The 17,733-nt window shown below is 42.8% G+C and overlaps 1 protein-coding gene across 8 annotated transcripts in view; it reads right to left on the bottom strand.

The window, feature by feature from the left end:
• Positions 1-2,074: 2,074 nt before the first annotated feature.
• The window catches only part of CAB39L (calcium binding protein 39 like), a 151,868-nt gene continuing 136,209 nt past the window's right edge, over positions 2,075-17,733 (bottom strand). For 6 of the 8 annotated variants that reach the window (XM_081082796.1, XM_081082802.1, XM_081082799.1 and 3 more), the window contains one exon: positions 2,081-4,190. In XM_081082796.1, coding sequence (XP_080938922.1) covers positions 4,011-4,190 — 180 coding nt within the window. In that variant the 3' untranslated portion in view covers positions 2,081-4,010. Of the gene's footprint in view, positions 4,191-17,733 lie in introns of all 8 variants that reach the window. The other 2 variants (XM_081082798.1, XM_081082797.1) reach the window with 1 other exon arrangement.

Raw genomic sequence — 17,733 nt, forward strand, 5'->3', positions numbered from 1 at the left:
GGGCTGTGACTTTTTGTGTGATTTTGTGACTCTGCGAGTATTGCTACTTGTACACTCCCCCTGGGAGGCAGTGATGAGGCACAGGCAATCCCAACAGGAACCAGACGGACCTCCATCAGAACTTCTGCCTCACGGTAACGCCCTGGTGGTGGGCCACTGAGGAATGTGAAGCGCAGGAATGACTGGCTGCGCAGCAACCGATCCTATCGGGAAATCTAAGCTAATATTATGTCCAACCGAAAAGGCAGGCCAAGTAAACAAAATCAGGTGCAAAACTGCAGTTTGAAATCAATATCTGGGTAGTCAAGGGGTTCCTCAAGGTGATGGAGAAATTCGAAGGTGAATTCCCTATCCTGTACATCTGTCTCATTTGCTCTTCCAAACATCAGACAACCAAGTGGAGCAGTCACCACCCCCACCCCTTACATGAATCTAGCTTTTGAATTCTTTCCAATGAGTCATCCTTTAGCACTGGGGGCCAGGAATTACTCTTTTCCTTGGCAGCCATGATGAACAAAGTGTCTGCCCCTGGGGCGGAGAGCATGCCTCGGGGAGGCAGCTGGACATGCAGCCGTTTTGCAAAGATAGGGACTTTGGGGTCAGGCCTGGCCCTAAATCCTGCCAGTGCTGCCAGCTGCTTGACCTGGAGCAAGTGACGCACCCTGTCGGAGCCAGCGCTGCCCTCCACAGAGCGCAGAGCGGAGAGGGACCCTGCTCAGAGCCGTGTCTGTGGAGGCCCAGTGCAGGCCAGGCTGGTCATTCTGTTTTACTTTGCTTTCATTCCAGCAGTTACATAACTGCCCGCTCCATGTTTCAAAACAAAGTAATTTTGTTCACATTCATCTGATCTTTCCAAGTCTAGCTCTTCAAGGTCTTTTTATATGTTTCAGACCTTTATCCAGCTACAGGCCCCTCACTCCAACACCAAGCCTCCTGAAAGAACACGGAGGAAAAGGTGACTATTCATGCCAGAATACAACAGAAAAGACATGTAAAATATATAAAAATCTTAATTTCTTTTAATACAATAGTCTAGAAAAATCTGTAAATCTGTTTTGAAACCGCTGTCTTTCTTATTTAAAAAATTCTAGCAATTTTTCTATTTCATTTTCCTTCACATTTTTACAATCACTTCCGGGTCTTGTGAAATTTCCAGGCTGCACACTGGCTCAGAGCAAACCGGTTTGGCTAGTGACAGAGTTTTGGCAAAGCTCGCCGCCCCTCCCCAGCATCTGTTTCCCCCCAGAGTCCTCCAAGGATATGAACCTGTGGAGGCTGGAAGTCAGGAACAGCTGGATAAGGGCTGAGGGCCACTTGGCCTTTTCTCCAAGGGTAATCCTAACGTTTGGGCAGATGCCTGGCTTCAGCCGAGAGCCTCGTCCAAGAACATTATGATCTCAACTCCTGCTGGCTTCACGCTAGGACCTTAACCCCAGACACCCCCTGGGCAGCAGTCGGGCAAGGCACATAGTTCCTGACATGCCCAGCCGTGGGCAAACTACGGCCCGCTTGAAATGAATAAAACTAAAAAAAAAAAGACCGTACCCTTTTATGTAATGATGTTTACTTTGAATTTATATTAGTTCACACAAACACTCCATCCATGCTTTTGTTCCGGCCCTCCGGTCCAGTTTAAGAACCCATTGTGGCCCTCGAGTCAAAAAGTTTGCCCACCCCTGTGCTAGACGGTCCCTAGTTCTCAGCCTTGAGGATGAGAGAGGGAAGAGCAGCAGTTGGCTTCAGGCCACTGTAGGTTTGTCTTCCAGGTCTAGCCCATGCTGTCTGGGATCGTTAAGCTGATCAGAGAGAGCCTCAGTTTCCTCAAATAGAAGGTGGGAATGACTCTGGCTGTCGTGAGGCAGCAATAATGTGATGTGTACGTGCAGTGCCTGGATGCGGCGCTCGGTTAATGGTAGTTAGCACCACGGACAGATGGCGCGGACAGTGCAGTGCCCAGGATGACGGTGCGGGGCCTCCAGAGCCCACCCCACCAGGAGGCCGCCCGTGCTCCCCTGGGGCTTTCCTGTTTAAGGTGCTGAGGAGACACAGACACAGGACACGCAAACCAACCATGGAGCATGCAGGACCTTTTTATTTAGTCAGCCTTTATTTTAAATGTGTGCTTTTGAAATAGTTTATTAAATATGACCTTTCAAAATTCAATTCTCACAATATTTACAGTGAATTTTGTGCAAGTATATATTGACTGTGAGCTTCTGGCTCCCTCTTTCACATTAATAATTTACAAATCTGTTTTGCAACAAAGCCCCAGCTACTTCACTTATTGTCTCTTAAGCCCAGTTTTATTTGAGAGGTACCAAACTAGGATAAGGGGTTGCTAGGTAAGAGCTAATTCAAACCCAGAGAAAATAAAATGTTTTACTTATCAAAAAGGATTAAACCAAGGCCTTTATTTGCAACTGAAAACATGTGTCCCGTGATGTTGTGGGACAGTATTTACGCAACCAAGTAAATTTCCAATGGTTATTGTGCCTTTGCTTTTAAAAATATATTTACACTCATCTCTTCTAATCAAATAAGCAAAACCAGAAAAGACAAACTCTAATAGACTTCAGACTGTCTGGGAATGTTATACACGTAATTAGACTAAAGAATGAAGGGCATCAGATGGGCTGCTGGCTGACCCTCCCACGCCAGCATTGGCCAGAGCTGCTGTGAGAAGGCCCCCCAGGGCCCACACCATCCGCCTCAGGGTTCCATGCTGCACACAGAACAGGAACCTGTGTCCCAGCCAAGGAGGGTGAAACCCTGCCAGGTACTTCTTCAGATGCCAAGTCTACAAAGGGCATGAGCCTGGAGAGGGATGTATCCCTCTCTGGGTGGAGAAACATCTGGTTGAAGAACACAACACCCAATATTGTAAGAAGTAAAGATTCCTACAGAAAACAGTAACTCGTGATTTGGAAACTGCAAGAGAGTACTTGGGACCAACATTTTACACTTTTTCTACCTTTTCACTGAATATCTGAATATTTTAATAGGAAATTAAGAGTGACAGCTTATTAGAAAATAAACAGAACAATTTTTTAGTCATTTGACACTTTTTTATACATTAATCATCTGCACTCCCAATGACAATGTTCCTTTATTTATAGAAGTGGTTTAAAGAGCTGTGTGACCCTCTGGACTCATGGCTTTGTACATTCTAGGCATCCTAATGCAATGATTCCTGCTCTGAAACACTTTCACCACAAAACATTTTCCCCATGATAATTATGAATGAAATATTCCAAACGTTCATGAACGCCATGGAAGTCAGTGTGAAACATCCATGACTATAGCTAGAACTGTGGTTTTGAATCGCCTGTTCTGAGTTTTCAAGTGAGCAGGTCATACCACCCAGGTCTGCTATGCCACTGTGCCCTTGGAAATCCTTGGTTCTGAGCTATCCCTACTGCAGGTGGAGTGTGTGTTGGGGGGGGGGCGGGAGGAGGGGTGCCAGGAGTCAGGAGTGCTGAGGACATCCCTCGTGATGGAATGTGGGACAGTGAGCAGAAAGGAGGGCTGAGCAGGGGGGTGGGCATCGATTTCCTAGGAAGTCAGGAACCACCAATTAGAGTTAAAAGACGTGGGCAGGCAACAACAATACGTAGTGACTGAAAACATGGATCTTATTTTCTCAGACCTGTCAGTGCCTTAAGGAATTAGCCCAAGTGCAGGTAAGTCAAACACTCTTGTGCCTTCTGCCCAGGCCCAGCTCCCCTGAGAATTCCACCCTCTTTGGGGATTCAGTGACCCATCACTTGGGCTCCTCCTTAGGGGTTCATAGGGACTAAGAGCTCAGGGCTGCTTTTCATCAACAAAAAATTACAATTGCTTTTATTAATGGCTCTGATTTCACATAATCACAGACTTGATTAAACTGAATATATAGTTCTAGGTTAGTTTCTTTTCATTCAAATGTTTATATTCCATCTACACTGAACAATAAATTGAGAAAAACAGGCACCTCTCATGAGACGGTGACTAGCCAGGAACTGGGTGAGGCTTCAAGGGGCCGTTTTCTTCAAGTCGCGAATCTGTTTAATCAAGTAGTTCTTCTCATCAGTGAACTGCTCATCATCCGTCCTTTCTTTTTGGAAGCTGCTCAGAAACTCAATGAGTTTGGGTTGATTTTTTAACAGAATCTCCACAATAGGCTGTGTTTTGTGAGGACTGGCCACAAATACCTGAAACATAAAGTAACAAATATGGAGATAAGCAATGCACGCCAGGGACAGCATGGATCCCACTTGATCATGTGGCACCTGTGTTAGTATAACAGAGAAAGCCTGGGTCATACTTCCTTTATTAAGGAAAATCAGTAATTCCCCATTCATACCCATTTCCCATACATTACATAAAACTATATTTGATATATTTAAAATTATATGCTATAATTATATATTTAAGTTATAATTAAATATATAATTGCATATCAACAATAATATATTCAACATGTATTTAAGACAATATATCCAATATATAATATATTTAATATACTTAATATGTAATATACTCATCTGGCTTAAAATTTAAAAAGGGCAAAGGTGTAAAGTCTTCCTCTCACCTTCCCTCTCCCAGAGGTCACCACTGTTTTCTTGTGTATGTGGACATTTATAATTTACAACTGCCCAGGCCCTTTCTCCCAGAGATTCTAGCCTGGGCTGCAGGTCTGGCATTCTGTATTTTTATAAAGTTCCACAAATATATGTACTCCTGGTTGAAACTGTGATCCTGGACAAATAATTTAGGCATACTATAAAAGGCAGCAAAAACTATAATTGTAAGACACAATCACTCAAAACTATAATATTAATTGGTACAATATTTTGCAATGGACATACTTCCTTGTTAGAGGCTACATATATGACTACATGACCAGAATACCCATAAAGGTATCAACTCCTCTATAGCTCTCTGGGCTCTCTCATGTTCTCTCACACTTAAAAATGCAGTGTTTCACCACCAGCCCCTCAGCCCCTGCCTCCACATCCTGTACCTCCAACAGTGCACTCTACTCTCAACACGCTAGGAATAGGATTGCTATGACAGTGGGGACCACAAGGTTGAGCCCTAAAGGATCCCCCAACCCAGCAGTTATGGGGAGGGAGAAAACTACACAAAGATTTTATGAACCACCCGGCCAGTATGGCTCAGTGGTTGAGCATCAACCTATGAACCAGGAGGTCATGGTTCAATTCCAGGTCAGGGACACATGCCTGGGTTGCGAGCTTGATCCTCAGGGTAGAGCATGCAGGAGGCCGCTGATCAATGATTCTCTCTCATCACTGATGTTTCTATCTCTCCCTCTCCCTTCCTCTCTGAAATCAATAAAAATATGAATCTTTTAAAAAGATAAGAACCAATGCGGTTCTGAAAGACTGCAGAGATTCAAAGGAGGGGGAGATTACATTAGATTTCTGCGTTTGGAACAGGAAAGGCTCATGGTGTAGGTCAGCGGTCGCCAACCTCTCAGACCTCATGGACCACCAGTGGTCCGCGGATCACCGGTTGGCAACCGCTGGTGTAGGTCACATGAGAGCTAGTCTATGAATCATATTTTCTATTTATTCTTTGGTAATTTTCCCATTTCATCTAGGTTATCTAATTTTTTGATGTACAATTATTCATATTATTCTTTTATACTATTTTTAAAAATTCTATAAGGAGATTGAATCAGTAATCAAAACCCTCCTGATAAAGAAAGCCTAGGACCAGGCAATTTTACTGGTAAATTCTACAAAATTTTAAAGAATTAACACTAATTCATTTAAAAATTCTCCAAAAAAATAAAACAGAAGGGAATACTTCTTAACTCATTCTATGAGGCCAGCAATACTCTGATACCAAAACCAGATAAAGATATCACAAGAAAACAATAGACCAATATCCTTTATGAATAAAGATGCAAAAACCCTCAACAAAATACAAGCAAATCAAGTCTATCATCATATGAAAAAGGATGCTATGCCATGGCCAACTAGAATTTATTCCAGAAACCCAAGGTTGGCTTAACATAATAAAATCAATGTAATATACCACATGTACTAGGTTGAACTAAAAAAGGGCAAAGGTGAAAAGTCCCCTCAAAAGATGAATGTTCAAGTCCCAACCCTCAGTATCTGTGAATGTGACCTTATTTGGAAATAGGGATGTAATCAAATTAAGATGAGGTCACAGTGGATTAGGATGGCCCTTAACCCGATAACTTTTAAGAAGAGGGAAATTTGGACACAGAGACACAGGGATGTAGAGAGAAAATGCCATGTGAAAATAAACACAGAGATTGGAGTTACACAATAAGCCAAAGAATGCCAAGGACTGCTGGGAACTAGCAGAAGTAGGAGACAGGCATAGCATGCATGTTCCCTGAGCCTCCCAAAGGAAGCAACTCCGCTGATCCTTGATGTTAGACTGTGGTCTCCAGAACTGAGAGAAAATAACTTTCTGCTGCTTTAAGCCACTCAGCCTATGGTATTTTGTTACTATAGCTCTAGGAATCGAATATATCACATTAATACAATGAAAGAAACCGCATGATCATTTCACTTGATATAAAAAAGTATTCAACAAAATCCAACATCTATTCATTAAAACAACCTAAAACTTTCAACATGGGACAACTGGCTATCCACACATCAAACAATGAAGTTGGGCCCTTACCTCACACCATAAGTAAAAAGTAACTCAAAATCAATCAAAGACCTAAAAATAAGAGTTAATAAAATTTTTAGAGGAAAATATAGGGGTACAACTTTATGACCTTGGATTTGGCAATGTTTTTTAGCTATGACCAAAAGCAAGAGCAACAAAAGAAAAAATAAACTGAACATCAAAATTTAAAAATTTGTGTATCACAGGGCACTATCAAGAGCATAGAATGGGAGAAGATACCGGCAAATCCTTTCTAATAAAAGAGAAACATGGTAATTAGCGTACATCCGCTACCCTTCCCATTGGCTAATCAGGGAGATATGCAAATTAACTGCCAGCCAAGATGGCGGCCGGCAGCTAGGCAGCTTGAAGCTAACATGAGGCTTGCTTGCTTCAGTGACGGAGGAAACCAACGTTCCCCGCCTGCCTTGCCGGCCTCTGAGCTTGCAGTTTGAAACATTGTTACAAATATAGAAGCTAAACAAAACCCCAGAAACCTGCTTTCAGCCCGCCGGGATCTCAGAGCTAGAGTTGATAGTGTTTCGATTATAGAACCCAAACAAACCTGATACCTGCTTTCAGCAGCAGAGGCCTCAGAGCTGGAGCCAGAGCTAAAGCTGGCCCAGAATAAAAAAAAAAGGAAAAAAGGAGCAGCTGGGAGCTTCAGTCACCCACCAGCCTGAAAACAGCCCTCAGCCCCTCACCCAGACTGGCCTAGCACCCCAGTGGGGACCCCCACCCTGAAGGGTGTGTGACCAGCTACAAACAGCCATCAGCCCCTCACCCAGGCTGGCCAGGCACACCAGTGGGCACCCCCACCCTGATCCAGGACACCCTTCAGGGCAAACCAGCTGGCCCCCACCCGTGCACCAGGCCTCTATCCTATATAGTAAAAGGGTAATATGCCTCCCAACACCGGGATCAGCGGAGCTGCAAGGCCTTCCAGCACCGGGATCAGCGGAGCTGAGAGGCCTCCCGGCACCGGGATCAGTGTGACAGGGGACAGCACCCAAACCCCCTGATCGCCCTGCAGCTCTGTGTGTGACAGGGGGCGGGGCCACAACCTCCCTATCCTCCCTGCTCTGTCCATGACAGGGGAAGGCACCCCAAACCCCTGATCAGCCCTGCTCTGTGCCTGATAGGGGGGAACTCCCCAACCTCCTGATTGCCCTGCAGCTCTGTGTGTGACAGGGTGCGGCACCCCAATCCCCTGATTGGCCCTGCTCTGTGTGTGACAGGGTGCAGCGCCCCAACGCCCCCCCACCCCATGGGCCCTGCTCTGTGTGTGACGGGGTAGAGCCATAACCTCCCCATCGGCCCTGCCCTGAGTGTGAGAGTGGCGGCGCTCCAACCCCCTGATTGGCCCTGATCTGTGGGTGATAGAGGGTGGCGTCCCAACCCCCTGATCCGCCCTGCTCTGTGCATGACAGGGGGGAGCTCCCCAACCCGCTGATGGGCCCTGCTCTGTGCATGACAGGGGGTGGCGCCGCAACCTCCCCATCGACCCTGCCTTGAGTGTGACAGGGGGCGGTGCCCCAACCCCCCCAATCGGCCCTACCCTGAGCGTGACTGGGGGTGGCATCGCAACCTCCCGATCCGCCCTGCTCTGTGCATGACAGGGGCGGCGCCCCAACTCCCCAATTGGCCCTGCTCTGAGCCCGACCAGGGGCTGCACCTAGGAATTGGGCCTGCCCTCTGCCACCTGGGAGCAGGCCTAAGCCAGCAGGTCATTATCTCCTGAGGGGTCCCAGACTGCGAGAGGGCACAGGCCGGGTCGAGGGACCCCTACCTCCCCTCCCGAGTGCACAAATTTTTGTGCACGGGGCCTCTAGTCATATTTAAGTGTCTAGCATCCGAAATACAATAAAGAACTCTTATAAGTCAATAACAAAAATGCAAACAAGCACTGAGGCTGATTTGGCTCAGTAGGTAGAGCGTTGGCCCACAGACTGAAGGGTGCCAGGTTCGATTCTAGTCAAGGGCACATACCCGGTTATAAGCTCTATCCCAGGCCACAGTTGGGGCATGTGTGGGAGGCAACCAATCGATGCGTCTCTCTCACATCAATGTTTCTCTCTCTCTGTCTCTTCCCCTCTCTCTAAAAATTAATGGAAAAATATCCTCAGGTGAGAATTAACAACAACAAAAAACAAGCCTTTTTACAAAGGGGCACAGGACTTGAATAGACACTTCTCTCCAAAGAAGATATACAAATGGCCAATAAGCACATGAAAAGGTGTTCATCATCGTTAGTCACTAGTGAAATGCAAATCAAAACCACAGATGTCACTTCACACCCACTAGGCCAGCTACAGTTTTTAAAACTGACAATAACAAGTGTTGGTGAGGAAGGGGAGAAACCGGAGCCCTGAACATTATTGGTGGGAATGTAAATGGTGTAGCCTCTGTGTGAATTACCATAACACTGAGCAATTACATTCCTGAGTATATACCCGAAGAATTGAAAACATTTGCTCAAACAAAAACTTGGACAAGAATGTTCACAGCAGCACTATTCACAATAGCCCAAAGTCCATCAACTAAAGAATGGATAAACAAATTGTGATATATTCATAGAATGGCATATTATTAGGCCATAAAAAGGAATGAAGTACTGATTACGTTACAACATGGATGAACCTTGAAGAGATGCTAATGAAAGAAACCAGGCACAAAAGGCCATATATTGTGAAATTCCATTTATACAAAATATCTGGAATAGGCAAATCCATAGAGACTGGAAGCAGATTAGTGGTTGCCAGGGCTGGAGGTAAGGCCAAATGAGGAGTAATTGTTTAATATATGTACTGGGTTTCCTTTTTGGTGATGAAACTGTTCTAACTAGATAGTGGTGATAGCTGCATAACACTGGAAATAGACTAAATGTCACTGAATTGTACACTTAAATGGTGAATTTTGTGTTATGTGAATTTTACTACAATGAGCTACAATTGTTACTTACTTAAAAAAGTGACATTTACAATGTGACACAAAATGCCTGATGTATTAGTATGCTAGGAAGTCACATACTGGAGCCAACTGTGGCTCTTCTAATTACCATGCTGTGAAGTTTTAGCTAGAAATTGTCTGGCATGGCCCTAGCTGGTTTGGCTCAGTGGATAGAGCATCAGTCCACAGACTGAAGGGTGCCAGGTTCAATTCTGGTCAAACCTCAGTTGCAGTCTTGATCTCCACCCCTGGGGCGGGGCGGGGGGCAGGGGGCGTTCGGGAGGCAGCCAATCAATGTGTCTCTCTCACATCGATGTCTCTCTTTCTCAGTCTCTCCCCATCCCTTCCACTTTCTCTAAAAAATCAATGGAAAAATATCCTTGAGTGAGGATTAACAACAACAAAAAAAGAAATAGTCTGGCATTTGTGGTAACTACGTAAGTAACTCCTAACAGTCTTTCTTTTTAAGAAGAACATTACATATACTGGGCAAACTATGCTTCTCTGTATCAATCTGAAATAAATGTAAAATGTGTTGGAATTTGCATACAGGCATCATTGGATCAACTCCATTCAATCCATATACTGTACAATAGGCCTAAAATGGTTACATTTGTTTTCAAGTTTAAAATTTTTCCTTATTTTTATTTTGTATGGGTTCTGAACTCTGCTGCCTCTAAAGGTAGATGCTGATTTGAGGCAACTAATGCAATACTGCAGGACTCCTTCAGGGCAGCTGGGATACTGAAGGGCCCTGGTCAAGGCTTGAGGTGAACCATTTCATAAGGAATGCACTTCTAAGTCAAGGACTGGGAAACCAAAACTTTTTCTGTTTTGTTACCTTCACCCAAGGATACTTTCTCCATTGATTTTTTAGAGAGAATAGAAGAGAGGGAGGGAGTGACCTTGACCAGGAATCAAACCTGAGACCTTTTGGTGTGTGTGTGTGTGTGTGTGTGTGTGTGTGTGTGTGGTGGGGGGGGGGGGTGGGCGGGTTGTCAAGGACACACACTAACCACCAAGCACACCGGCCAGGGCAAAACCAAATCATTTGAATATATGTTCAAGATAGAGCATTTATTGGTTCTCTCTGCTGCACCCATTTTTAAATGCTATTTTCAATCCCCCCAAAAGTTATACAAATGAAACTACTTGTGATTTTTCTTTTTAGAATGAAGTCTTATTGTCTGTATCCCTTAATTTACACAACATGGCCCTAACCGGTTTGGCTCAGTGGACAGAGCGTTGGCCTGTGGACTGAAAGGTTCCAGGTTCGATTCTGGTCAAGGGCATTTACCTTGGTTGTGGGCACATCCCCAGTAGGAGGTGTGCAGGAGGCAGCTGATCAATGTTTCTCTCTCATTGATGTTTCTAACTCCCTATCCCTCTCCCTTCCTATTTCTGTAAAAAATCAATAAAATATATTTTAAAAAATTTATACAACATGTTTCAGAAATGCGACTTATGGAGAAAGACAAATATCACGACCACAATTCAAATATTTCAGAAAACTAAGAATATTTTAAGCCTGAGTACTTTTTAAAATGAAAAACAAAAAATTCTTATTTTACAAACATATTCATTCATTCTATTCAAGTTCTATTTTGCCAAGAGGAATTTGTGCTAGAATATTGGAAGCTAGTTTTCTCCTTTATGAACCTTACCATCTGTAATGCATGCTGTAAGCCTGGAGTGCTTTGTACATGGATTTGAAATTGGGGCTCTTGTTATAGTTACATAGAAGTTACTAAAAAGAAAATTTCATCTGTGCAAGTGTAGAATAAGACCTATTTATTCTACAGGTTCACCTTCCCAAATGAATACAATATTTAGATTATTTTGACACTAGTTAAAAGTAGTTGATGAAACATTAGTTGATATAAACACTTTTTCAGTGTACTATTAAAATTTTTAGAAAAAGTTTTATTATTAAACTAGTGGCCTGGTGCACAAAATTTGTGCACATTAAAAGTGAATTAATTAGAGGAAATACTTTAATATTGTTTTTTGCCCTTTCTCTATAATAGAAGTGTCAGTGATGAAAGAAAATTAGTAAAATGTATATGAAAATCTTCCTCCTGTCAGAGTCTGGGGTACGCCACAGGAACCAGAATCAAGTCCCCGCCCACCTGTGTGAACCTTGAAATCGCGCAAGACCCAGACCCGGCCGGCCCCACCCCCATTGGGCGAGATCCAGACCTGGTCAGCCCCACCTCTGTCAAGCCCCGCTGGGCGGGGGTGCATCCTCAGGTCCCCTGTCAAGCCCTGCCAGGTGGGGAGCACAGCCTCAGGTCCACCGTCAAGCCCCGCTGGGCAGGGGGTGCAGCCTCAGGTCCCCCAGCCTGGCGCCAGGGCATGGGGATGTGGCTTCAGGTCCCCCAGCCTGGCGCCGGGGGCACGGCATGAGGTCCACCATCAAGCCCTGCCGGGTCTGGGGTGAGGCCTGAGGTCCCCTGTCAAGCCCCACCAAGCTGGAGGGGCACGGCCTGAGGTCTCCTGTCAAACCCCGCTGGGCAGGGGGCGTAGCCTCAGGTCACCTGCCCCAGCCCAGCACCACACAGCCTCAGGTCCCTGCTGATCGCTCATTCCAGCTCCTTACAGGAACCCCACCACTGCTGTGGGTGCAGCCATCTTGTGACAGTGTGATGGAGTGAGGGTCAATTTCCATATTACATCTTTATAATATAGGTTCAGCTCATAGCTGACTCCTACATTCATTTGGTCTCAATCGCTTTCTCCATCAGTAGACTTAGATTTGGTGCATCATGACTGGGGAAGTTGGCCTGTTAAAAAATGGGTCCTTCAGGAAGTAGGTAATTTAGGGTTAGTCTTTCACCAAATTAATGTTAATTCTGCATGCTTTTCAGTAAGAACACATTAAAATTATTCTCAACTAGGATGTTTCTTGTTCTGTATTTTTTTTTTTAGATGAATTATCAAGCTGGCCTTTGAGTTTTGGAATAAGCTAGGATAGAGCTTCTTGTTTTCATAGAAATGGCTATTGTGGCCAACTGCTTGGATGTGAGTGACAGAGCAAATACACTTAGGACAAATTTTGGCATGAGTCATCCCCAAGTTCCAGCAGCTCTGAGAGGTGAGTCAAAAGGCAGAGACCACCCACACCCCTGCAAGGTTTGGTGGGAAGTGGCAACATGTCCTTTGCCATTAAGGATGTTAACAGAGAAGGGAAAGGAAGAAGATTAGCTCATAGCTGATTCCTACATTCGTAATGGACACTTCTCTGGGAGAGCCAGATGACAGAGACAAAGGTCACCTGAACCTAGTATCTTAGACCTAGACTTTAATGTTACTCATTCTGTAAGTGAGGAAATGATGGATCCAGATGGATTTGCCCAAAGTCACTGCTGGCAACTGAGTCAGAACAAAAACCTAGGGCTTCTGACTTCCATCCAGTTCTTTCCTGCTGTCACCACACCATCCTGCTGTCAACAGGAGAACATGTGAAATGGCATCTTATTCCAGTCCCTGAACTTATCAGCAAGTTAATGAAAATGAGACGCTAATAATTTGGCAAAGACATTTTTACTCATGTGTTCCACATTTTCTGCACCTTATGGAAGGTGCTTTGGGGGAAAAACTATCAATAAAGACTGTGAAAAAACTCCAGGCCTTCGCTGTTACTTTTTCTAAATAATAAGATACTATTTTTGACAAGTAAACAATTCCGTTCACATTTCAGTGGAAGGAGCATAGTTGGGGTACAGGGTAGGGTTAGGGTTATACACATATGCAAGTAAACAAGCAGTCAACTATTTTTAAATGTACCTAATCTGTCCAATGATTAGATGATCCAAATTCTGATCTCAAAGGATAAAAGTAGGTTATTTCTATTTTGCCACTCAATGAATTATGCATTTCTAGCATAATTATATAAAACTTGCTCTCTTCTAGGATGAGATATTAAAATTCCATGGAAACTGAATGACATGACATACAGTCTTACCGTCAAAAAGGTCGTAAGAGGGACAATCATTTTATACAACATAGGCATTTTCTAGTCCACAGCAGTCTATTTTTGTTCCATCAAATTTGTGTTTATTTTTTATGAAATAATTATAACAGAGAAGAGTATAGGAATAATTGAAATTTTTAAAATAAAATATTACAGATATAATTAAAGTCTATTGGACACTTCTTCATGATACCATTCTCTTCCCTAACCCTCCCCTGCAGGTTTTTAGACTATAACTGCATAACCGAATCCACATATGGTATTGTTTTTGCATGTTTTCAAACTTTAAATAACCTCCTTTGAATGTTTGTTCCCATTCAATGTTTCTGAGGTTTATCCACACTGATTCATATAACTCTCTTAATTTTAACCCATTAATATATACAGTTATATGGCTATGCCACAATTTTTATTTCCCCAGCCATTTATGTTTTTTCTCTAATTTTACACCATTCTAAACAATGTTGCAATGAACATTTTTGTACATGATTCCTTATGCACACTTTCAGTTCTTAATTTTGCTAAACTGTTCTCCAAAGTAGTTGTACCAATTTACAGTGTATGAGAGTTCTCATAGCCTTCAACATTACCAAAATTTGATATTGTCAGACTTAGACATGTTTGCCAATATAAAGAATGTGAACTGGTATCTCATCAGTATTTTAATGGCCACTTCCATGATTACTAGTAAGATGAGTATATTCAACTATTTATTGGCCAATAGGTTTCCTCATCTGTGATTATCAACTTGTATCCTTTGCCCATTTTTCTATTGAACTGTTTGTCTTTTTATAAGTTACTAGAGGCCCAGTGCATGAATTCATGCACAGGTGGGGTCCCTCGGGGTAGCCTGCAGGGATTGGGGCCCCAGCTCGCTCCCCTAGGCTCGCAGCCCCAGCCTTGCAGCCCTGCCTGACACCCCACCATGGCCTGGTGCCACCCCCTCACCTTTTCCACCATCCTGCCTGTGGGGCAATTAGTAGGGACACCCCCCTCCCCTGCCTGAATCCCTCAGCATCTGGGAGCCAAGAGGTGGCCCCACCCCCTGCCGCTGCTGCTGGTTGCCATCTGCAGGGCTATCAGTTTGGGCCGGGCCCCCTGCCCGGCTCCCTCAGTGCCTGTGGGGTGATTGGTGGGGCAATTGGGCCCCTGCTTGCACCTGCTTAGGCCTGGCGCCACCTGCTCACCTGCTCCACCATCCCGCTGTGGTCCCGCTCTCATTGGGACCCATTGGGGCCGGCAGCGCCTCCACTGCAGCCTGCTGCCAGTGCCACATTGCAAACGCCCACCATGTTCCACGCCACCCCCTAGTGGTCAGTGCATGTCATAGCGAGCGGTAAAACTCCCGGTCAAACAACCACCCGAGGGGATAATTTGCATATTAGGCTTTTATTATATAAGATATGTATCACATTCTATCCTGTCTTTTCACTCTGCTTATGTGTTTTTCATCAGTTTTAAATTTTAATGTGATCAAATTTATTAATATTTTCTATTATGTTTTATTATTTTTATTTCTTTTTAAAGGAATTCTTCCCACTCTAAAATCATAAAGACAGTCTCCTATTTTCTCATCTAAAAGTTTAAAAATTTTGCTTTTCAAGTGTAGTAGGTCTTTACCTAGAATTTATTTCTGAGTATAATGGAGCATAGAACTTTCTGTATGGATAATCCTTTACCTTAGACCACTTATTGAATAGTGAACCCTTTCTTCACTGATTTTTTTTATAATCTTTCCACTATCAAATATCAAGTTTCATATTTACTAAGGTTTATTTCTGGGCCCTGTACTATGTTTTGTTGTCCTATTTGTCTATTCTGTGCCAATACAATATTGTCTTCATTTATTACAAATTCATAGTATGTTTTTTTGTTACTGTTGGCATTTCAGGTTTTATTTTTTAAATAATTTTTAATTTTTCAATTACAGTTAACATAGAATATTATATTAGTTTCAGCTACACAACATAGTGACTACACATTTATATAACTTACAAAGTGATCACCCCAATAAGTCTAGTACCCATCTGACACTGTACAGTTATTACAATATTGACTATATTCTTAATCCTGTACTTTACATCCCTGTGACTGTTTTTATAACTGACAATTTCACACCTTATTCCCTTCCTCTTTTTCGCTCATCCAGCCAACCACCTCCAATTTGGCAACCATCAAAATGTTTTCTGTACCTATTTGTTTGTTTGTTTTGTTTGTTCATTTATTTTGCTTTTTTGGATTCCACAAATAAGTGAAATCATATGACATTTGTCTTTCTCGGTCTGGCTTATTTCCCTTAACATAATACCCTGTAGGTCCATCTATGTTGTTGCAGATGGCAAGATTCTTTTTTTTTATGGCTGAGTAATATTCCATTGAATATATGTACCACTTCTTTATCCATTCATCTTTTGATACTTAGGTTGCTCCCATATCTTGGCTACTGTAAATAATGCTGCAATGAACATAGGGATGCATATGAATTTTTGAATTAGTGTTTGTGGTTTCTTCAGAAAAATATCAAGAAGTGAAATTGCTAGGTTCTTCTTTGTCTCTTATAGCCTTTGTTTAAAAATTTTTATTTATTAGTTGAGTTTTTTATACAGGGAGGGAAGGGATGGGAGGGAGGGAGAAGGTGAGGGAGGGAGGAAGAAAGGGGAGAGAGAGAGAGAGAGAGAGAGGGAGAGAGAGAGAGAGAGAGAGAGAGAAACAATTTGTTGTTCCACTTACTTATACATTCATTAGTTGATACTCATATGTGCCCTGAATGAGGATCAAACCTGCAACCTTGGTGTATCAGGATGATGCTCTAATCAACTGAGCTATTTGGTCAGGGTTTTAAAGTCTATTTTGCCTGATATAAGTGCTGCTACCCCACTCTTTTTCGTTTTGTTTCCATTTTCATAAAATATTTTTTTCCATTCCTTTACTTTCATTCCTGCATGTCTTTTGATTTGAAGTGGGCCTCTTGTAGGCAGCATACATACGGGTCTTATTTTCTTATCCATTCAGACATCATATGTCCTTTGTTTGGAGAAAAATGTTAAAATTATTCATATTTATCTCTTTCTTCTTAACGAAGTCCCTTTAACATTTCTTGCAATATTGATTTGGTGGTGACAACCTCCTTTAGCTTTTTTGTGTCTAGAAAGCTCTTTATCTGTCCTTGAATATTAAATGATAGCTTTGCTGGCTAGAGTAATCTTGGTTAGAGGTCTTTGCTTTTCATCACTTTGAATATGAATATTGAATCTTTGAATATTTCTGGTCAATCCCATTTGGCCTGCAAAGTTTTTGTTGAGAAATCAGCTGGTAGTTTTATGGGAGCTCCCTTATATGCCACTAACTGGTTTTTTCTTCCTGCTTTTAAGATTCTTTCTTTATGCTTAACCTTTGTCATTTTAATTATGGTGTATCTTGGTGTAGGCCCCTTTTGTTTGGGACTCTGCACTTCCTGACATGTATCTATTTACTTTGCCAGGTTAGGGGAAATTTTCTGTCACTATTTCTTTCGGTAGGTTCTCAATCCCTTGCTCTCTCTCTTCTTTCTCTGGTATCCCTATAATGCAAATGTTGGTATACTTGATATCCCAGAGATTCCTTAAACTATCCTCATGTCCTTGGATTATTTTTTCTTTTTGCTGTGCTGATTGTGTGTTTTCTGCTACCTTGTCTTTCAAATTGTTGATTCAATAGACTCATTCATCCAATCTATTGTTGATTCCTTCTAATGTATTCTTCATTTCTGACTGGTTTATTTTTATGTTTCCTATCTCTATTTTCATGTTGTCTATGTCTTTGTTAAAGTTCTCGCTGATTTCCTCTACTATTCCCCTAAGTCCATTGAGCATCCTTATAACCAATGTTTTGAACTCCGCATCTGGTAGATTGCTTGTCTCCATTTTGTTTAGTTCTTTTTCTGAAGTTTTGTTCTGTTCTTTCATTTGGGACATATTTGTTTGTCTCTCATTATGGTTGCCTCCTTGTGTTTTTTCCTGTGCTAGGTAAAGCTGTCTCCTAGTTTTGTAGAGTGGTCTTATGTAGTAGGTGTCCTGTAATGCCAGTGTTGCAACCTCCCTGGTCACCTGAGCCAGGTACCACAGGTGTTTCCCTGTGTGGGTTGTGTTTGTGTGTGCCCTTCTGCTGTAGTTGAG

The sequence above is a fragment of the Myotis nattereri genome (genome assembly GCF_964212035.1).
Source record: "Myotis nattereri genome assembly, chromosome: 2".
In the NCBI taxonomy this organism is placed as follows: domain Eukaryota; kingdom Metazoa; phylum Chordata; class Mammalia; order Chiroptera; family Vespertilionidae; genus Myotis; species Myotis nattereri.